This window comes from Xenopus laevis, chromosome 1S (genome assembly GCF_017654675.1).
Source record: "Xenopus laevis strain J_2021 chromosome 1S, Xenopus_laevis_v10.1, whole genome shotgun sequence".
In the NCBI taxonomy this organism is placed as follows: Eukaryota; Metazoa; Chordata; class Amphibia; order Anura; family Pipidae; genus Xenopus; species Xenopus laevis.
Genome location: NC_054372.1, coordinates 160,982,900 through 161,006,709, shown reverse-complemented (window position 1 = coordinate 161,006,709; position 23,810 = coordinate 160,982,900). Strand labels below are relative to the sequence as shown.

General features: G+C 39.0%; 1 protein-coding gene across 1 annotated transcript in view; it reads left to right on the top strand.

The window, feature by feature from the left end:
- LOC121399116 overlaps positions 1-22,342 on the top strand; it is a 36,367-nt gene extending 14,025 nt beyond the window's left edge. The window contains exons 3-5 of the mRNA XM_041578991.1: positions 21,403-21,480; positions 21,639-21,719; positions 21,986-22,342. Coding sequence (XP_041434925.1) covers positions 21,403-21,480; positions 21,639-21,719; positions 21,986-22,342 — 516 coding nt within the window. The remainder of the gene's footprint in view (positions 1-21,402; positions 21,481-21,638; positions 21,720-21,985) is intronic.
- The last annotated feature ends 1,468 nt before the right edge of the window (positions 22,343-23,810 follow it).

The window sequence follows — 23,810 nt, the reverse complement described above, 5'->3', positions numbered from 1 at the left end:
GAAAATTGTGCGGGCAATTATAGCGTTCCAACCCAACATTATGGTGGAAAAGGGAAACAATAAAAAACTTTCAAAAAAAAAAGGAAACATAATATATATAGAGAAGGGGGGGAAAAAAAAACCATAAAGAATATATATAAAAAAAGAACATAAAAACCAAACAAAGGGGGTATTATTCCAAAGGGAGGGGGGGGGGGAAGACACCCAGGGAAATGAAGGTATTTCAAATTTACCCCAGAAAATAAGATACTGACTAAAAGAACAAAAAAGACAGATAAGCGGGTTTAAAAAACTTTAAGGCACAAGAGGAAGCCAGAAGTGAAGAGGGGGACTTTAAAGCTTTCACTGGTAGATATATACAAAATTTAGAACAAACAACACCCAATAGCGGCCCCAAAAATAAAAATACTCCCTTGCTTTCTATATAAAAAAATGACTTAAATTTTATATTTTTATTCAAAAACAAACAGAAAAAGGAATTTTCAATTTTATCTCTGGGGGGAGAAGGGATTATTTTTTTTTATTATATATTCTAGGCAGAGGGCAGGGTACGGCCCTCCAATCCAGTTATAATAAATATGCCAAGAGAAGGGAGGAGGAAGAAAGAAAAAATAACCAAATAAAAAACCAAAAGGAAGGACAGGAGAGGGAAGAACTATATAGAAAAACCTAAGCGGGCGGCAAACTAAATAGTGTTATGTGTGCTTTTCGGAAACAACGGAAATCATATAATACTATAAATAAACGACACTCATTTTAATAATATTCGTTCCCCCAAACAAAGGGGGAAGTCCCGTTCCACTATTTCACAGCCTTATCTTAATAAAAAAACAAACTAAATATATAGCGGGGAAGAGACACACAGAGAGAGGATTAAGGTTTATAGGTTACTTTGTACACGATTATCCCAGAAAATCGAGTAAGAAGAGAGTCCTAAACAGGGGAAAGGGGGCTTATTATTATATTCCGGACTAAGAGATTAAGATATGAGAAAATGAACAACACAACAAAGGAGGTTATTATAAAAAAAAAGGCGGAATAATGGAAAGGTATCCTACCCCTGGGGTGGCGAAAACTTCACATTACAAAGGAGGCGGGGCGGGCCCAAAAAAATCATTAAACAAATTAAAACTTATTGGGGAGTTAATACAAATGTGGGCCAACTCAGGGGGGCGGCGACAGAAACTCAAGAGAGACATGGGTATTTTTATGGCGTTTAAATAGGATAAAGACAATTTTCCCTTTGCCAATAGAGGAGAGGTACTAGGACAGTGTGGAGGCAAAGAAGAATAGAAAACTAAAACTTAATTTGCTTATTTAACAAAGGAAAGAGAGGAGAGGAGAACTTAGTTTAAAAAAAAGTAGAAGGGGAAACCCCCATACAGAATTATATTTCTAAGCGGAATAATGGAGAGAGGCAAAACAACAAGATAAAAAACCAGACAAACACCAAACAAAAAACAAAAGACTCCGAATATGTTTAGAAGAAGAAAGAAAGTAAAGAAATTAAATGGTTTATATGGGGATTTTTTAAGTAGTTTTTATTGCTTTTTTTTTATATAAAGAGGGGCTAAAATATTTGTTTGGATACATCCATATACATAAATAAATTTATGAAACTAAAAGAAAACAAGAAACAAATAAAGCTGAGACCCGCAAACACCAAAAACATAACAAAAAAAAGTAAACTAGGTTATAATTATATAAAACTTGAGTTTTTAAAAAACAATAAAATAATATATAATAAGGGTGAAAAACAAAAATTGACGGGGTGGGCCACACCCATATTAAAATAAGAAAAAACCATACAAGAAAAGTATACATCGGTAAAATATTGATAATAAGCATCACAACCCAAAAAAACCAGTAAAGCACAATCAAAAAGTAATAAACAAGACAAAGGGCGATGGCGGCGGGAAAAGAGCGTGTGAGAGGCGGGGGCGGGGGAACATAGAGAGGATTTGGAACAATATAATATATATTAAATGGCTCTTCACCGGGGGGCGGGGGGCGAGAGAGGAAACCGACCACACAAACCACTGGGAATATAGAAGAGATTATTATTTGACACACTTCAAACCACAAAGGGTATGGGGGGGCCCCTCAAAAGGCAGGTATAATATGCGGCGGCTACATATATTAATATATTCTATAAAAAAGCTGATTATTATTAGGAACGAACAAACGTAAATTCCCACCAAACAGCCGGCCTTATAACAAAGGGGCGCAAGGTTATTAGAGGGCGAGATAAAGAGAAATTAATGGGCGCAACACTATTAAGGAGAGAGGGAAACATAGAAAATAATATCATACAAGAGGCAAAGGGAGAGATGGGAGAATAATCCAAATACAAGCAACCACCAAAGGAGAAAGTTGTTTTCTAGAAGAGCCCAAATAGAAAAGAGGAGCCTTATGTCTAGGGTTAAAAGGGAGAAGGTTACCCCCAACCAAAGGAGAGAAGAGAAGATCCACAACGAAAATGGGAGGAAAACTTAATATATAAACCAATAATAAAACAAAAGGAAAGGAACCCCCAACCAAGATAAAAAAGAAACCCCAAAACACTGCCTTTTATAAAATTATATATTTTTGCAACCAAAACTATACCTATTTTTAATATTTTATCCACACACAATGAGGAGGTAAATTATATATATATATATAATCATATGGGGAGATACATTATGTAGATCTTGCCCCTTTTATAACCCATTTCCACAAAAAAACTATATATTTATATTTTTTACCAATTTTCCCACAAATAAAAAATTTGATAGAGAAGGGGGAGGAGAGAGACACCTTTCAAAACAAAAAAAACAACACACACGAAGTTAAAATAAAAAAAAAAAAAAAAAAGTTATAACACCGAGGGGAAAACCCACACCCACATTGGGGCTTAAGAACAAAACACAATTAAAAAAGAAGATAAAATACTTACTTTGTAATATAAACCTTGGGCAGAGGGATTAAAAAAAAAGAAAAGAGGGCGGGCGAGAAAAAGAGAAAAAAAGGAAAAAAAATAACTGGGGCCCCTAAAAAAAAAGGAACAATAATTTATTTATTTAGAACATACACAAAAAAAAAAAAAAAAACGGAGAAAAGTAAAAACGGTTAAAAGAAGAAGAAAGGTTTAAAAAAAAAAAAAATGGGGAAGATAACCAACTATTTTTTATATTTTTCTAACAATTATAGAGAGAGAGAGAGGGGAGGAACCCAAAGATTATATTATTACGTATAGTTTAAATAAAGATAGGAAAAAAAAACAAAAAACTAAAAAAAAAAGAAAAAAAGAAAAAAACGGAAAAAAAAGACAGACTAAATAAAAAAGCGAAAAATAAAAACAAAAATAAAAAAAAGCAGTAAAAAAACAATAAAAGAGAAAAATAAACAATAAAAAATGAAAAATAGACGCCGGAGAAAAGGGCATAATACCGGGCAGGAGAAAGAGAGGTCCCTAAATAATGCTCTTAACCTTATAAGAGGATTCTTAATATAAGTAGCTTTTTTAATATAATCATATTTTTAAATATCAAACACTTGGGTTTTTTAATTTACATTATTATATAAAATGGGGACCTAATGGATACAGAAAAAAAAAAAAAAAGAAATGGGTAATGAAAAGAAGGACCCATTTATATTATAGGTGAAATAAAAGTAAAAGCCTCGTTCTAATATTTTTGTTTGCCCAAGATAGAATGACTAGCAATTGAACATAATATATAAAACTTGTGGCACGAGAGGGGGACACTAATAGGGGTTATAATATAATATTCCCCATTGACCCCCGAAGGATGCGCGCGGGATTTTGGGTAATAAAATAATTATTATTGGACCTATAGCCCCCTGAGGGTAAGGGGAACACACACTATGAACTTAGATTAGTCAAGGCCCCCATAGAGATACTATGGACTTTCTGAGAGACTGACTGACTCCGAGGACGATGTGCACGTTAAGCGGGACCAAATGGCCACCAATTTATAATGTTGGGCGGTGGGCGCTGGCGCCCACCCCAATTTCTATATAATGTGGGAGAGGGGCCCTGGCCACCAAGATTTTTTTTCTCATGATGGGGTCCTAGCCACAATATTTTAATTGGGGGGGCTGGCCACAAAATGATTTTTTTAATGGGGGCCCTGACCACCAAATAATTCAATTTATTATTCTTTATTAAACAGTTGTAAAGGGTAACCCTAGCCACCAAATATTTTTTTACTGTACGGATGGGTAGGGCCAGACCGTAGAGATAAGAAGAGGCTTAAAGACGTGTGGAGCGCAGGTCCCAGGGGCCCATGGAAAAATTTGTCGTACGGGGCCCTGGCGAATTTCTGAAATAGACGTTCCTGAATATGTGGTTACTGTATATGTCTTATTAGCGTTTATTCTGTTTAATGTACCAGTGACTTATGGGTTTGTTAGAAGATAAGTTTCATATACAATGTACAGTCTTAACCACTGTCCGCAAACATCTGCCCATCCATGACTACTTATTCTACTTTATAGGAGAGAGAGGGATTTCAAAGAACATACTTTAGAGACATTTGAATTATGGTGACTGAAGGAATTGCAACAATACATCAAAGCTTCAATTTGGCCGGTTTGCCCCAGCTGAGCTGTTGAAAAGGCCGGTTATGATAGAGGATGTAGGAGTGCCGGCAATAACCCTTGTTGTACAAGGAAGAGATCAGGACCAGTCCCTCTGCTGATTCCTACAGACATTAATATGTGATGTAATGTCAGTACTATGAGTTATGTTGTTACCAATGCACTATACAGAGAGAGATAGTGAAAAGGGAAGGTTATTGATGGGATGTACTGATAATTGTAATCTATCTGTTCCAGCTGTGGGAATAAACTGAGCGGGAGAGAGGATGGCAATCTATATAATATGCAGGAGCATATAGACAGATATAAGATCACAATGTGCCTCGCTATTGAGTGGTCAGCTCTACTAACCGAAGAGCCAGAGTCTGAGTAGCGCATCATTGAAGTAAGCTGGAATCATTGGCCTATGTAATCAGGCCCATAACTGTTCAATTAGAGAAGAAGGTTAATATGAAGTAGAACCATAAGTGAGGGCAGGACTTGCTGCCTCCCATATATATATCTAGAATATGTTAGTGATTAGAGGAATTCCACCTTTGTTTCTGACTAACTGATTGTTCTTGCGTGTTGTAGGAACTTTCCAACTAACTTGTGCCTTTATAATTGAGACCCAATCATCTCAAAGAGATACAGGAGAAATGGCAACTAGAATGATGAAAGGAATCCTTTTGGTAAAAGTCATTACAATAGTGAAACTATCATTATAAAACCTGAGAGTTCATTAGATACTAAGGGTCAGTGACTGGGGAGATCGGAGGATGGGAGATTACTCTGGGGAAGGGTCAGGACTTTCGGGCTGCTCGGATAATCCCATTAAACTGCTAGATGAAGTTGTTCTCTCATAGAATATATGAATATATACAAAATATGTGAGAGCTGCCTCAGAGAAGCTAAGAATGTAGTATTCGGTAAATTAGCGTCCTACACAAAGTTTTGACAAATAAAGCGAAAATTTTTGTTATATGTACCTGAAATGTTCATATATAGATCTGCAGTTTTTCTGAATTTTTTCTCACCTTTCATGATAGGGCGTCATATAGATAACCAGAAGTCCTTTGTCTATCTACATTTAGAAATTTCTGCTGGTCCAGCAGAGAAGCGAAAGGACAGAGATGAGGCCCCTGCTGAAAAAAGAGAGTGAAAAGGGCCAAAACGTTCCTGCTCAAACACCATTGAGATAAACATGGAGGAAGAGACGAAACTTAGGTAGGGAGGATAGGAAGCAGAGAAAGAAGGAGAGGAGCCTAGGAAGGCGCTAGAGAAAGAAGAAGAAGAAGTGGGGAATAGACATCACATCTGTGAGGCTTCATGAACCCTAATGGCTCCACAGAGACAAACAAAATAAACAGATGCAACAGAGTTTGAACGTCAGTAATGATGGACGCAAGGAAATTAAAGCAGCTTTTCTTTCTCAGCAGGGGAAATATGTCATCCGGATGCACTAATTCATGTCTTTGGTGAGGAGATTTCTGAGGAGAAGTCAAATAGAGAGAAAATAGTGGATCGGGAGAGAGGAGGACGGAACGACGGTTTGCTCTCAGATTGATACTGCAAGAATTCCCGTACGCGATTCCTACAAGCTCTGAAAAGAACTAGTGACAAGAGGATTTTTTAAAATATAAAACTTTACTGGACAAATTCGGGTCAATAGTGCCTCGAACTTTTCCTTATATTGTCTTTCTTTTCTTCTTCGGAAATTGGTTTATGTAACCAGCAAAGGAACCAAGATTGTTGAGATATATTATAGACATTCAGATCCATACATGTGAGAAAAACACGATCTTTCTCGGAACGATACATAACGATTCGTACGAATTTATCCATCAACTATAAAGTGCCAATTATAATATAGACCAGGAATAAAAAAGGGGAGCTTGCCTTGCTTGCCCTGGCAAACATAAGATAGATTAGCACTTATAATGGACCGACAAAGATTTTTATATTGACCTTGGCCGATTCAATTTTCCTCCCCACCCCTTCCCAGACAGATGTCGGCGATAAATCATAAGGATGTACGATTGGTTCGAATCCCACTAACCGCACTAATTTCAAATAGGATTGGATCGACTTCCCTAAAAATATCGGTCTTGGCAAGTATAGAATTGTTCGATGTCTAATGGGGACCTTAAAAAGAGAAGCACCGGGATAGGTGAACATGATACAGGGTTAAAGGGTAACTTGTGAGGGTCTCGCTCTATGTCTAAGCAGAGAGGACGAGAGTCAACCACAGAGTGAGTGGTTAGAGAGAAGAAGGCCTAAGCGGAAGCCTTGTTGTAGGGTAGTGGAATAGAAAATTGATCTTAGTTACAACTTGCATGGTACTGTATGTTTTGCCATTCAGTGTTTGTCATGCTATGTAACTGAAGCAACCCCACCTCTCAGTAATGGCGCCTGCAATCCTAAAACTTGCAACTGTATCCCATCATAACAAAAAGAATGACATAAACCCAAATGGGAAACAAAGCGGCCACTGACTAAAGGAGGTAGACCCTAACGCATCCTAGTAAAGGCGCATAAAATATGGCCAAACCTGGACATGCCCTGATAGAAGGAGGCAGCAAGTGGAGAAGGCTAGCGCTTCGACACATTAAATCTTACCACATTAGAATAAATAAACTATAAAGAGGAGAACAGACCCATGTTCTGTAGACATTACGATAAGAAATATGTCTCGATTCCCTTGCTAGGGGTTATTAAAAATAAAAAGTAAAATGTTCCCAATTTACATGGTAAGTATTAAAGTAGAGAGGTGTTTCTATTTTTCCAAATCCAGCTCAATTTAATAAGACAGGAATAACTCTACCCAAAGAGGAACCTACCATGCCTGCTCGACATGACTAAAAGGGGAATAGAAAGACCCAAGCAATTGCGTACCCATTATCCTACGACTAGTGAGGTATAGTACCGAGGAGAGCAAATAGATGGCAGACACTAGGTTGTGTATTCCACCCACCAATACTGAATATACACCTTTTGTTAAACCACAAGTTACATACAAAAAGGAAACACTCTTGAATACTCTGTGCAGATCTCAGGGTGAAGCGTCCAGCCCGAGGCCCATTCAAGGGAGACTTAATTGATCTTGGGCACTATAAGATTATAACTAGATAGATAGATACATATAGAAGGTTTAATTTAGGTGCTTAGGACTTAATAGGTTCAGTTCGAATTGTGGATACTACAAACAGGGGTTTTGTGCTTGCTGCTCAAATGTATTGGTAACAAGATAATATCCAGAATCCCAGTTAAACCATGACTATATAGAAAGATGGAAGATCAAAGGCCTGCTGCGACCATACTTCAGGGTGTGTAATTATTAATTACAAAATTTTCTTACATAAAGCCCATAAGTGGTTAACATGTCCATCCTAACCTGTCCTAAGGCATGAAAGTGATGATATATATATAATTTAACTTATCAAGTTTCTTGAAATAAACAATAACTTACAACCTCAGATTTCCAGCAGACAAGAATTTAGAACTTCAATCAGAATGACACCCTGAAGGATTGTTGAGTAGGTTTATTTTCAAAACTGTGAGGATCTGACAAGCAGTGGGAGAGCATAAACAATATAGTTCAAAAGATTATTATAACATGATCTCACTTCTGAAGTGCTAATAACATAGCAGTTCAAAAATGAAGCTAGAATATACTTAACTAGGAACAAGTAGGAAGTAAAACCAAGCAGGAACATAGAGAAACAGCAGGGCTCCAAAGGAGGGAGATGGAACAAAACAAGCAGCTACCATGACAATAGAATTAATGCTATACGAATGTAACATGACTACTACATTATTGTGTTACTCGTGCCATTATTACCTCTCCCACAACATGTCACTGTACTGCAATATTACGACTAGCTCAGACTTAGATCTGTTTTATAGAGCGATATTAATTATGATATTATTGTGAGATGTTATTCTAAATTTTCTTTAACAAATAATAGCTGAGACTAGAAATAAATGTGGATTATCGACAACATATATATGTATTTCCACACAATATATATGTTTGAATGTGATTGGCATTAAGTTAATTGGTGCTTACAACATCGCATTATAACGTTTTTTATGAGTTAAGTTTATTGAAGTTATTTATGATATATCTTTTTATGATTCTTGTTATAGTCTCAATAATATCTGAGAGTGAATAAATTGGAGGGTTTAGGTATACTTTGAGTTTAGAGTTTGAGGAGTAATAAGAGAGAATGATGTGGTATACTATGTATCAACTCCATCACACATATAGATAATTATTTTAACATGGAGCAATTGAGCACAGAAAGGTAAATATGCCCCTTTCAGTGTATTAAAGGCTATAAGGGAGCGTGATAGAGAATATAGAGAATCAGTTCAAGACTAGTGACTTCAAAAGTATAAATTATAACTAATTAAATGATTTATCAACAAGACCAATTTGAATTATGAAAAATCCAATTATATTGATTTTAAAGATGTTAGCATTCCTCATACCTCCCCTTCCCCTCCCTACCCTGCCGGCATAGTACAGTCCATTACATATAATATTTATCCTTGACCAAAAGTCTTGACTAAGAAGGTCTGGTGGCAGTGAGTGTCACGCATGAGTTGAATTCATAGAGGCAGACTATACCAATGCGTCGCCAAATGATCATTAAGGGATGACATCACAGTAGGGCCCATAGACCAAGCTGGTTAGAAGCTGTTTACAGTTGGGATTGTGCAGCATTAGTGGATTGAACTGCAACATAGAGCGACACTAATTCATCACCCTATATAAGATTTTCACTGGATTTTTGTTACAGAGATAAAGTTCTAAGTTCATGATATTGATGGGGTCAGTATAGGAACATGTTTTTTTGTAGTCATCGTGGGCAGGGGCAGCCATTGGGGGGGACAGCGGGGGGAAGTATGCTAGGGGAAGCCCCGAGGGCTAAGGGGGGCCACACTTACTGTGATGTAGTCAAGCGCCCCACATCTTTTTACATAGAGTGAAGTAGCTGCTGAACTCCAGGAAGCAACAGTGCGACGTTTAAGGGGCCCACTGCGCACCACCAATTATTCTTTATAATGTAGGGGGGGCCTGGCCACAAATTATATCTCTATTAACAATAGGTGGGGGGCCCTGGGGCACCGAGATTGTTTGTTATCTCCTAAATGTGGGGGGTCCTAAGCCCCAAATATATTTTTAAATGGGGGGGGCTGGCCAAACAAAATGAGATAATTATAATTTATTGGGAAGCCCTAGACCACCAATATCATTTTATTCTTTTATTAAACATTTGTGGGAAAAACCCTAGCCACCAATATTTTTTTTACTGTACGGTGGGTTAGGGCAGACCTTGTAGGGTGGGCTTGCGAGTGAGGCGCAGCCAACAAGGGCGGCCCAGGAAATTTTGTCGTACGGGGGCCCTGCCGATTTCTGATGGCGGTCCTGATTAGTTGGGTTCCTGTTTATTAGCTCGTTATACTGCTTAATGTACCATGTGACTTATGGGTTTGTTATGAGAATAGTTTCTTAACAATGTACAAGTTTACCCTGTCCCAAACATCTGATCCTTGACTTTTCATATATAGGGAGAGACGCAGATCCATCAATAAAACAAATTTGAGCACAATATTTTTGTAATTTAGTGTGTACTCGCACCGCGCACTTTCAACAGACGATCAAGCTCGCATATTTTGACCGGTTTGCCCAGTGGGCTGTTTGAAAAGGCAGGTTTATTGAGAGGATGTAGAGTGCCTGCAATACCCTTAGAACATTAGAACATACGAGAAGATAGAGCATTGCAGGAGACCCGAGGTCCCAAGTTTTTGTCTGATTACTCTACAGACATTAAATAATGATAGTGTAGGTTGCAGTACATTTGAGTTATGTGCCCTTACCAATGACCAATTATTCGAGGAAGTAGAGAAAGGAAGGTTATTGTGGGCATGTACTGATATATTGTTACAATATTATGATATACCCGACTGTGTGCAATAAAAACTTGGTGCTTCTTCAATATGCAGGCTTGCTGTTGTAGTTCCAATTCCTCCTGTATAGGAGGGGTCAGCTCACTAGAACCGAGGAGCCGAGAGGCTGGGGAGTAGCGCCATAGAAGGATTCAGGGTAAGCTGGGAAGTCAGATGGCGTATAATTTCAGGACACGCGTAACTGTCAATGAGAGGAGGAGAGGGTGTATATGCTGAGTGCCAGCTAGGGGCACTGTGCTGCCTCCCGTAATTTACTGGAGTATGTTTAGTGATTGAGGAAAATTCCAGCCTGTCGTGACTAACTGATGGTCTTTAACTGTGTGTAGGAATGTCCAGAGCTAAATTGTGCTTCATATATTGAGACCCTCATCAGAAGATACATAAGAAAGAATTGGCACAATAATGTGAAAGGGAGATCCTTGTCTTAACGCCATTACAATAGTGAACTCATTATATAAACAATTCATTATCCCTAAGTCAGATCTGTGGGAATCAGTGAGAATCTCTGGAAATACAGACTTTCCTGCTCATATCGCCATTAGACTAGACATAAGTTGGAGTTGTTCTCTCAAATAGAATATAGATGAATAATTAATAAATGGAAGTAAAATTATTTATAAATTCTTATAAAGGTAAAAGTTGTGAAAAATTAAAAGGAAAATTTGTGTTGTTATATTATGAAATGTTCTTAGTTTCTGGAGTTAAATTTCTGATTATATTATACATAACTCAACTTTCATGATAGAGGCGTGTCTTAGAGAAGTTCTAGCCGAAGTCATTTGCTCTATACAAATACTAGAATTCTGCTGGTCCAGCAGAGAAGAATGCCGAAAGGACAGAGATGAAAGAGAACCCCTGCCTGAAAAAGAGAGTGAAGGCCAAAACAGTCCTGCTCAAAACCCGAAATAGATAACATGAGAGAAAGAAGAAGAGACAGAACTTGATAGGAGTGGAAGCAAAAAGAAGGAGGAAGCTAAGAAGCGGCTAAGAAGAGAAAAAAGGTGCATCACTCTGAGGCTCATGAACACCAAGGCTCACAAGGACAAATAAACAATGCAACATGAAACGGCAGAAAGGAGGAGAAGGAATAAAGCAGCTTCTCCAGCAGTTAAGTCTGCCAGATTTGCTTGGAAGGGAGGAGATTTCTGAGGAGGAAGAGTCATTTAGAGAGATTGTGATGACGGAGGGAGGAACCAGAAACTAATCTGCCAGGAGTGGAAGGGAAATGTTCCGCAGATTCCCCGTAAGCGATTCCTACAAGCTCTGAACAGTATAACATGAGATTTTTTTAAAATAAAACTTTACGATAATGTTAATATTGACTATATGCGGTGTTGTACTTTGCTTTCTTCTCATCAATAGGCTTTATGTAAAAGCGGCCAGATGTTGAGATTTGTTGAAAAGATCAGAGTACCGTCATCGGTGAGAACACGATCTTCTCGGAAACGATCATACAAGAAAATGCGTGAACGAAGTTATAACACATACAACTAAAAAGGCCATATTTGCAGGGAAGAAAAAGGGAGCTCGTCCTGCTTGGCCCTAAGCAACATTAGAATAGCATTTGCACGCGAGACCGACAAAAAAGTATTTATTGACCTGGAACCGATCAATTTTCCTGAACAGATGTCGGGCACTTTTTAATTACTGGTCATGATATAAGACAGATGAATCATAAGGATGCTACGATTGTTCGGAATCCAACTAACGCACGATAATTTCAAAGGATTGGTCGGAGACTTTCCCTAAAAGTGCGGTCGTGGAACAAGAAGGAATGTGGTCGTGTCTGGGGATGGGGAGCACTTAAGCCAGATAGCACCGGAAGGGAACAGTACAGGGTTAAAGGGTAACTGTGAGGATCACATCTATGTCGTAAGCAGAGGAAGACACATATTCACATCATAATGGTAGTGTTAGGGCCATAAACAAACCTATTAATAGAGATGGAATCAGAAATGACAGCTTACACTTGCATGGCACTGATATGTTTAGCCATTCAGTTGTTGCAATGCATGATCGGCCCCCACCTCTCAGTATGGGCTGCAATCCCTAAAACTTGCAAACTTGTTCCCTATATCAAAGAATGGACATTGGAAACCCTGGAGAAACACGGCCAAAACTGCTAAGGACTGGTGACCCCATACACTCCTATAATAAGGACAGAACACATAAATGCCCAACCTTGCGACTGCCCTAAAGAGCAGAACTCAAGTGAGAGCTACGCTTGGAGGGAAGATGTGTTTATCCCAGTAGAATAATAATCTATAGAGGTAGACAGACCCCCAATGTTCATGTGAACATACAGTGAGATGCTCGATCCCCCTGCTAGAGGTAGTTTAAAAAATAAAAAAGTAAAATGTTCCGCATTCCATGGGAGAGGATATAAGTGTAATGAGATAGTTCTTATAATATCCATCCGAGCACAAAAAGCAGAAACTCTAATTCCCAAGAGATAACCTTACATGCTCTTCACATGACATAAAAAGTGGATAAAAGGATACCCCTCAGACAAATTCGGTTAGCCCATATCCTGTGACACTAGGAATGAGGTTAGTTCCAGGGGACAATAATGGCAGCACTAGAGAAACAACATACGATTGTCTAACCTTTTGCATCCACCAGTTACTCAAGGAACACCTGAAACCTTCAATCCTCAAGATCTCCAGCACCCATCAAGGAGACTTTGGACCATTCACAAGCAGTCTTGGCCATCTTTAGGGATTGTGTGAGCGTTGTAATGTATTCTTAGAAGGTGGTTAGATTTTAGGATATTGACTATGGCTTTTTCTCGTATTAAATTGTGATACTATCTATACAGGGGTTTTGTGTCTGACTCTGTATTAAGGTAACAAGATATATCACAGAATCCCAGTTAAAACCCATGACTATTTGAGGATGGAGATCAAAGGCCTGGAACTGACCAGTACTCAGAAGTGAATTGATAATTATTAATACAATTCTACAAGCCAAGATGTTCTGACCTCCCTTCCTAAGCATGAGTAAGAATAGAATATTATTTTAAACTTAATTCGTATAGAATAACTTGCAAGATAACAAGTTTAGACGTTACAACCTCAGGGATTTCAGCAGACAGTTGAACTCAATGCCAGAATGACACCCCTGAAGATTGATAAGAGTAGAGATCTTTAATTTCACAAACTTGTGATGGATCTGACAAGAGGACCAGGTGGGAGACAAACAAATATGTCAAAAGATTATAAAATGATCCACTCTAGCAATATACATGCAGTTCAAAAATGAAGCCTAGAATATACTGTAATACTGGACAAGTGGAAGTAACCAACAGACAGAGAACGAGGAGAGCATACAGGGGGGAGATGGACAAAAACAAGAACAAAAGCAAACCATGGAAATAATAATGCATGAGAGTGAACGATGACCAAAGAATATTGTAGCAAGGTATGTAGCCCCCCATGGTCACTGTTACTGCGAGTAGCAATTAACGCACATAGGCATTCTGCTGTCTGTTGGTGGATTTTATAAATATGATATATTAGAAGATGATATCTATATAATTTTCTTAATAACAAAATTTTTTAAAAAAAAGGCTTGACCAAAACAATATCTGTACGCGAATAGAATAAAGGAGCAGTAACACAACATATAGAATTCCACACAAATATAGTAGTTATAATGGTGATAGAACAAAAGTTAAATGGAGCTTACTAGACAGCAATAAAGTTTTTATTGAGTTAATTTATGGAGATTATATATGATCCTAAGATACTAGATATAGTCTATTTTCTGGGGGATAAATTGGAGAGAGACGTATACTATTGAGTTAGAGTTTAGATATTAACTATGTACAACCACCCTATAGTAATTTAATTTCATGTGGAGCCACAGAGGTAATTTGCCCCTTTCAGTAGATATTAAAGGCTATAAGGAAGCTTAAGATTGGAGTCAATTCAAGACTAGTGATTCAAAAGTTAATATAACATAAATTATGATTTCAACAAGACAAATTTGAATATGAATCCAATTATATGGATTAAAGTTTTATCTCCTAAGCAGTCTTCTATAATTATATCACTGAACCATAAAGGCGACATTACGAGTCTTGTGGCAGCTCGATGTCACATGATTGTAGTGGCGACATTCACAATGGTCGCCAATGTATCACCTCTAGGATGACATGTCACTAGTGGTGCCCCTGACACAAGCTGGTTATAAGGGCTTACAGTTGGATTTAGTCAGAATAATAGATGACTTGAATGCAACCATTGAGCTGAACGACTAATCAGTCACCCTAGTGTAGTGTTTCACTGGATTTGAAAGGGGGAAAACCAAATAAATATAAAGAAGGGCCAAGCGAGAGAAGAAGAAGGAACAACATAATTTTTACCCAAAAAAAGAAAGGAGGGAGGATAAGGATCCCCCGTATATTATACACCAAAGGAGGGGCACCTAATAATAAAGGAATTAACGAGTAAAAGTCTAGTTATATTTAACTGTTTACATGATTTAATGAGGAAGAACGATAGTATAGGAACTGTAATTTTGTAGTCATTCGTTGTGGCACGGGCAGATCCATTGGTGGTGGAAGGGCAGGGGGAGAGTTGTAGGGGCCCCCAATGAAGGGACCGGTAAGGAGGGGTTTATTAACGACCGGGATTAAGGAGGGAGCCCACACCTTACTGCAATTAGTCAGGGCCCGCCCGATCTTTCTGAGAGGCATGGCTGATTTTCCGGAATAGTGCGTTGGACGCATAAGGGCCCTGGGCCAGCCAATGTTTCTGATTAATGTGCGGGGCCTAGAGGCCAGCCGAAAATTATGTCTGGTAGTAATCGATAGAGACTGGGTGGGCCCTGAGCCACCAATTTTTTTTTTTCTCCGTTTGTGGTCCTAGCCACCAGAGTTATAATTTTAATGGGGGGGCCTGGACCCATAGAATATGGATTCCCACTGGGGGGCCCTTTGACCACCAATATCTTTTTATTCTTTTTATTAACATGATAGCAGGGAAACCCATAGCACCCCACCAGAGTATGTTGTGTTCGGATACGTGGGGTCGTGTGATTGGTAAAAGGGCAGACCTGTAGGTGGGGCTGCGGTTGGGCGCAGCACTGGAGGTGGCCATAGGAATTTTTTTTTTGTCGTACCGGGGTAGTCTCCTGGCGGATTTCTGGATGGGCTAGTGCCTGAGGGTTGATGGGGTTCCTGTTACTATTTAGCATTATATCTAGGAATATATCGATAACCAGGTGGACGTAGGGTTTGTGAATGAGATAGTTTCCTAATTTATCAGATAGGCTACCAGTACCTGTCACACAAACATATTCATATAGATTACCATTGGTAAGCTGTTCTCTGTGTATAGGAAAGAGATAATCAAAAGAACATATTGATAACATTTGAATTATGTGATCTGAAGTGAGTGTCAGACAACATCAAGCTCAAATTTGCCGTTTGCCCAGTGGCTGTTGAAAAGTGTGCGGGTTATGTAGAGGTGTAGAGTGCTCTCGCAATACCCTGAGTATAAGCTACAGTGAAGAATGATTCAGACCATGTCCCTCTGTCTGATTATGTCGCTAACGAGATTAAGTATGATGATTAGATACAGGAATCAACAAAAATACTGATGTTATAGAATTGTACCAATGCACGTATGAGCAGGGAGGTAGGAAGGGACGGCTTAATTGATTGGGAGTGTACTGTAGTGTATCTATGGTGTGTCCGCATGATAAGCTAGAAAACTGATTTCTACTTAATCTATTGCAGTGGCTTGCCGATTGTTACCAAATTCCTCCATATTAGAGGTCGAACTCACTAATCCGAGAGCTCCAGAGACTGAAGTAGCCTCTTATAGTTGTAGCTGGATAATCAATGGTCCTTATATCAGGCCCTATACTGTTCAATAGAGAGAAGGTTTATTATGTGAGTGCTCTCCACTCCTCACGAGAGCACTTGCTGCACATCCCTAAAGTTACTGATTATGATTAGTGATTAGCAGGATACTCTTACCTGGCATGACTTAACTGGATGCTTCTTCTGTTTGTAAGGTGAATTCACAATGCTAATTTGTGCCTTATTATAGTAGACCACTCATCTAGAGATACTGATGTTAATGGCATCTAGTGATAGAAAAGGAATCCTTTGGTAAGTCAATTAACAAGTGAACTCATTATAAAAAACAATTCATATATCTAAGTCAGAAGGGATACGATAGACAGTTACTCTGGTATATCAGACTTTCCTACTACATATATCCCATTAACTAGCTAGTTGAGTTGTTGCTAATAACATCATATATGAATTATTTATGATTATAAATTTAGAATAGAGAATAATAATAAATTTAATTCTTATAGGTAACAAGTATGATAGTGTAGGAAATTATGTTAAGATTATAATAATACTGAATGTCTTTGTAATTGGAGTTTTTCTTGATTTTTCTCTCTTCATGTATAGTATCGGCGTACTTTTACACAAGAAAGTGGACTTGTTTCTATTCTCAATACTAGAAAATTCTGCTAATGTGTATCCAGCAAGAAAAGAAGGCCGAAAAGAGAACATGAGATTTGAGGCTCACCTGCTGAAAGGAAGGAGAGTGAAGGCCAAAACGATACGTGAGCTGCAAACCCATGAATAACTGAGAGGAAGAAGCAGAACGTGTAGTAGGAGCTGGAAGCTAAATAGAGGAAGGAGGGAGCCTTAGGAGGCGCTGATTAAAGAAGAAGAAAAAGGTGCCATAGGCCACGTTGAGGGACTACTTTGGCACGACAAGGCGTCTACAGAGACCACAATAACAATGCCAACAAATGAACGCAGGAAGAGGAGGAGGAATTAAAGAGAAGAGGAATATTATTTATATACAATTAATAAACAGCTCATTCTTCCAGTCAAGTTGCAGTCTGGCAGAATGGCTGTGCAAGAAGGAAGATTTCTGAGGAGAAGTCATTAGAGGAGGATGGTGGATGGTAGTGGATGACAGACTTACTACCGATATAGATATGATATCCTGCGAATTCCCGTAAGACGATATAACCTACAAGCTCATAAGTCTATAACAAAGAAATTTTTTAAAATTAAAACTTTACTCCTCAAATTTAGTATCGACTTTGTCTGGTTGTCTTTCTTTCTTTCTCAATAATGGTTTTAATATGTAAATAGTCTGGCGCAGATGTGTGAAGATTTTTAAAGGAGGAGTCAGAAGACTCTCTCTCATCTGTTATTTGAGTGAATACACGATCCTCTCTCAAGGAACGATCATACTGATATATTTCGTATCGATATCTTCAACATCAACTAAAAAAGGCAATTTGCCAGGACCAACCAAAACAGGAGAGGCTGTGCCTGCTTGGCTCATCATGCATATAACATAGATAGAATTGCACTGGAACGCGACAAAAGATTTATGACTGACCGATCAATTTCCTGAAGACAGATGTACGGCCGATTAAATCATAAACCTAAATGTTTACAGAATTGTATGACATTTCCCAACTAACCGTGCACGATAATTTCTAAAGGATTTGGTGCTGAAAACATAATATCTAATCGGTCAAAGTTAGAGCAAGAAAGAAGAATTGTCGTGTCTATAGGTGGACCTTAAAGAGCAACCAGGGAGGAGAAACAGATACAAGGGTTAATAAGAAAGGGTAACTGTGAGGAGAATCAGCCCCTACTATTGTCTAAGCAAGTGATAACATATCAGCCAGAGATTTAGTGTTAGTGGTCCTTAATCAATATACAATATATTTCGCAGAATTGGTAAATAAGAAATGGCCCACAGTCCTAACACATAATGCAAAGGACTGATATGTATAAGCCATTCAGTGTTGCATAGGGCCATGTCTGGCCCCAACTCATCAGATGGATAGACCTGCCAAATCCTAAAACTTGCCTCATCTGTGCTTCTCATTATCATAATGTTATGATGACATGAAACCCTGGGAAACAGCGGCCAAACTGCTAAGGAGGTGACCCCAACAGCTCCTAGTAAAGGCGCACAAAATATGGCCCAACCTGGACATTGCCCTAAAGAGCAGCAAGTGGAGAGCTACGCTTTGAGAATTAATTTATCCCAGTAGAATAATAACTATAGAGGAGACAGACCCCCATGTTCTGTGACATACAGTGAGATTGTCTCGATCCCCTTGCTAGGGGTTATTTAAAAAATAAAAAGTAAAATGTTCCCATTCCATGGAAGATTAAGTAAGGTGTTTCTATTTTCCAAATCCAGCACAAAAAGCAGGAAACTCAATCCCAAAGAGAACCTACATGCCTCTCACATGACTAAAAGGAATAAAAGACCCAACACATTCTTACCCATATCCTACACTAGTGAGGTTAGTCCAGGGGACAAATAAATGGCAGACCTAGTTGGAAAACAACTCGATTCACCTTTGTTACCCAGTTACTCAAGGAACACCTGAAACTTCAATCCTCAAGATCTCCAGCCACCCATCAAGGAGACTTTGACCCTTCAACAAGATCTTGGGCACTTTAGATTATACTGTAAGTATCTTAGAAGGTTTAATTTAGGTGCTTGGCTTTGTTCAGTTAATTGTGATACTACAAACAGGGGTTTGTTCTGCTCTGTATTGGTAACAAGTATATCCAGAATCCCAGTTAAACCCATGACTATTGAGATGGAGATCAAGGCCTGCTGACCATACTCAGGGTGTTGTAATTATTAATACAATTCTACAAGCCAAGTGTTCTGCCTCCCTTCCTAAGCATTGAAAGTGTGATATTTTTAACTTATCAAGTTGTCTTGAGATAACAATAACTTACAACCTCAGGGATTTCAGCAGACAGTTGAACTCAATCAGAATGACACCCTGAAGATTGTTGAGTAGTTTATTTTCAAACTGTGAGGATCTTGACAGCAGTGAACAAACAAATATGTCAAAAGATTATAAAATGATCCACTCTAGCAATATACATGCAGTTCAAAATGAAGCCTAGAATATACTGTAATACTGGACAAGTGGAGTAAACCAACAGACAGAGAACAGAGGGGCTAACAGGAGGGGAGATGGAACAAAACAAGCCAAAAGCAAACCATGAAATAAATAATGCATGTGTAACATGACACCACATATTGTTACTGCATTATTACCCCCCATGTCACTGTACTGCATATTACAGCATGGCATCTGCTTGTCTGTTTGGATTTATAAATGATATTATTGAGATGATATTCTATATTTTCTTAACAAATAAAGCTGAACTGTAGAATAAATGGGTGAATACACAACATATAGATTCCACACAAATATATGTTAATGGATGCAAAAGTTAATGGGCTTACAAGACGCATAAAGTTTTTATGAGTAAGTTATGAGTTATTATGATCCTTAGATCTGTATAGTCTATTTTCTGGGGATAAATTGGAGGGGTTAAACTTGAGTTAGAGTTAGAGTTAGATATGTAACTAGTTACAACCCAAACCCTATAGTAATTAATTTCATGTTGAGCACAGAGGTAATTGCCCCTTTTCAGTGTATTAAAGGCTATAAGGAGCTTAGATTGAGTCAATTCAAGACTAGTGATTCAAAGTAATATACATAAATTATGATTTTCAACAAGACAATTTGAATTTATGAAATCCAATTATATGATTTAAAGTTTTAGTCTCCCTAACAGTCATTCTATATTTATCCTGACCAAAAGCTGACTTGGTCTGTGGCAGTTGATGTCACATGTGTGTGGAGTGGCAGCATCACAATTGGTCGCCATGATCATTAGGATACATCACAGTGGTTGCCCCTGACACAAGGCTGGGTATAAGGGCTGTTTACAGTTGGGATTGTCAGATTAGTGACTGAATGCAACCCATGAGGACACTAATCATCACCCTATTGATTTTCACTGGATTTTTACGAGTAAGTTCTGTTCATGTTTATGGGTCATGTATAGAACTGTTTTGTAGTCATCGTGGGCAGGGCAGCCATTGGGGGGGGACAGGGGGGAGAGTTGTAGGGGGCCCCGAGGGGTAAGGGGGGCCACACTTACTTGATTAGTCAGGCCCCCCCATCTTTCTGAGAGCTGCTGACTCCGGAAGGCGTGGACGTTTAAGGGGCCCTGGCCACCAATTTCTTATAATGTGGGGGGGGGCCTGGCCACCAATTTTCTTATAATGTGGGGGGGCCCTGGCCACCATTTTTTTTTCTCATGTGGGGTCCTAGCCACCAATATTTTTAATGGGGGGGGCTGGCCACAAATGTTTTTTTATGGGGGCCCTGACCACCAATTATCTTTTTATTCTTTATTAACATGTGGGAACCCTAGCCACCAATATTTTTTAACTGTACGGTGGGTAGGGCAGACCTGTAGGTGGGGCTTGCGGTGGGCGCAGCCCAGGGGCCCAGGAAATTTTGTCGTACGGGCCCTGCGATTTCTGATGGCGGTCCTGATTGTGGGTTCCTGTTATTAGCGTTATCTGTTAATGTACCAGTGACTTATGGGTTTGTTGAGAAGTTTCTATACAATGTACAGTACCCTGTCCCAAACATCTGATCCATGTACTTTTCTCTTATAGGAAAGAGATATCAAAGAACATATTGAGACATTGAATTATGTGACTGAAGGATTCAACAACATCAAGCTCAATTTGCCGGTTTGCCCAGTGGCTGTTGAAAAGGACCGGTTATGTAGAGGATGTAGAGTGCGGCAATACCCTGTTTGTACAGGAAAGAGATCAGACCAGTCCCTCTGCTGATTCCTACAGACATAATAATGTGATGTAAGTCAGTACTTGAGTTATGTGTTACCAATGCACTATACAGGGAGTAGGAAGGGAAGGTTATTGTGGGATGTACTGATATTGTATCTATTGTTCCGCTGTGTGAATAACTGATGCTCTTCTATTGCAGGGCTTGCGTTGTCCAATTCCTCCTATAGAGGGTCAGCTCACTAACCGAGAGCCAGAGCTGAGTAGCGCCATCATTCAGGTAAGCTGGAATCAATTGGCCTATAATTCAGGCCCTAACTGTCAATAGAGAGAAGGTTATATGTGAGTGCCAGTAGGCACTTGCTGCCTCCCTAATTTACTGATATGTTAGTGATTGAGGATCCACCTGTCTGACTAACTGATGTTCTTCTGTTGTAGGAATTCCAACTAATTGTGCCTTATATTGAGACCCTCATCAGAGATACTGAGAATGGCACTAGTGTGAAAGGAATCCTTTTGGTAAGTCATTACAATAGTGAACTCATTATAAAACAATTCATTATCTAAGTCAGACTGGGAATCAGTGAGTTACTCTGGAATCAGACTTTCCTGCTCTATCCCATTAACTGCTAGTGAGTTGTTCTCTCAATAGAATATATGAATATTATAAATGGAATAAATTTATATTCTATAGGTAACAAGTTTGTGAAATAAAGGAAATTTTTGTTATATTACTGAATGTTCTTTGTTCTGAGTTTTTCTGATTTTTCTCTCCTTTCATGTAGGGCGTCTTGTTACCAGAAGTCTTTGTCTATCTACTAGAATTCTGCTGGTCCAGCAGAAAGAAGGCCGAAAAGGACAGAGATGAGGCCCCTGCTGAAAAAGAGAGTGAAGGGCCAAAACGTCCTGCTCAAACCCATGATAACATGGAGGAAGAAGCAGAACTTAGTAGGAGTGGAAGCAAAAAGAAGGAGGAGCCTAGAAGCGCTAAGAAGAAGAAAAAGGTGCATCACTCTGAGGCTCATGAACACCAAGGCTCACAGAGACCAAATAACAATGCAACAATGAACGCAGAAGAGGAGAAGGAATTAAAGCAGCTTCTCCAGCAGTTCATCTGCCAATGCTTGGAAGGAGATTTCTGAGGAGAAGTCATAGAGAGATGTGGATGGGAGGGAGGACAGAAACTTCTCCAGATTGTTCCTGCAAAGAATTCCCGTAGCGATTCCTACAAGCTCTGAAAGTATAACAAGATTTTTTAAAATAAAACTTTACTGAAATGTAATATCTGACTTTTCTTTGTCTTTCTTTCTTTCTCAAAATGGTTTATGTAAAGCTGGCCAGATGTTGAGATTTTTAAAAGATCAGATCCTCATCGTGAGAACACGATCTTCTCGGAACGATCATACGATCGTACGAATTTACCATCAACTAAAAAGGCCAATTTGCCAGGAAAAAAAAGGGGAGCTGCCTGCTTGGCCCTGCAAACATAGATAGATTGCACTGGGACCGACAAAGATTTATTGACCTGGCCGATCAATTTCCTGACAGATGTCGGCCGATAAATCATAAGATGTACGATTGTTCGAATCCCACTAACCGCACGATAATTTCAAAGGATTGGTCGGACTTCCCTAAAATCGGTCGTTGGCAAGAAGAATTGTCGTGTCTATGGGGACCTTAAGAGAAGCACCGGGAGGGAACAGATACAGGGTTAAAGGGTAACTGTGAGGGTCACTCTATGTCTAAGCAAGGGAACAATCACACAGGTAGTGTTAGGGCCTAACAAACCTTTTAGAGTGGAATAGAAATGACAGTTACACTTGCATGGACTGTATGTTGCCATTCAGTGTTGCATGCATGTCTGGCCCCCACCTCTCAGTATGGGCTGCAATCCTAAACTTGCAACTGTTCCCATATCAAAGAATGACATGAAACCCTGGGAAACAGCGGCCAAACTGCTAAGGAGGTGACCCCAACAGCTCCTAGTAAAGGCGCACAAAATATGGCCCAACCTGGACATTGCCCTAAAGAGCAGCAAGTGGAGAGCTACGCTTTGAGAATTAATTTATCCCAGTAGAATAATAACTATAGAGGAGACAGACCCCCATGTTCTGTGACATACAGTGAGATTGTCTCGATCCCCTTGCTAGGGGTTATTTAAAAAATAAAAAGTAAAATGTTCCCATTCCATGGAAGATTAAGTAAGGTGTTTCTATTTTCCAAATCCAGCACAAAAAGCAGGAAACTCAATCCCAAAGAGAACCTACATGCCTCTCACATGACTAAAAGGGAATAAAAGACCCAACAATTCTTACCCATATCCTACACTAGTGAGGTTAGTCCAGGGGACAAATAATGGCAGACCTAGTTGGAAAACAACTCGATTCACCTTTTGTTACCCAGTTACTCAAGGAACACCTGAAACTTCAATCCTCAAGATCTCCAGCCACCCATCAAGGAGACTTTGACCCTTCAACAAGATCTTGGGCACTTTAGATTATACTGTAAGTATCTTAGAAGGTTTAATTTAGGTGCTTGGCTTTGTTCAGTTAATTGTGATACTACAACAGGGGTTTGTTCTGCTCTGTATTGGTAACAAGTATATCCAGA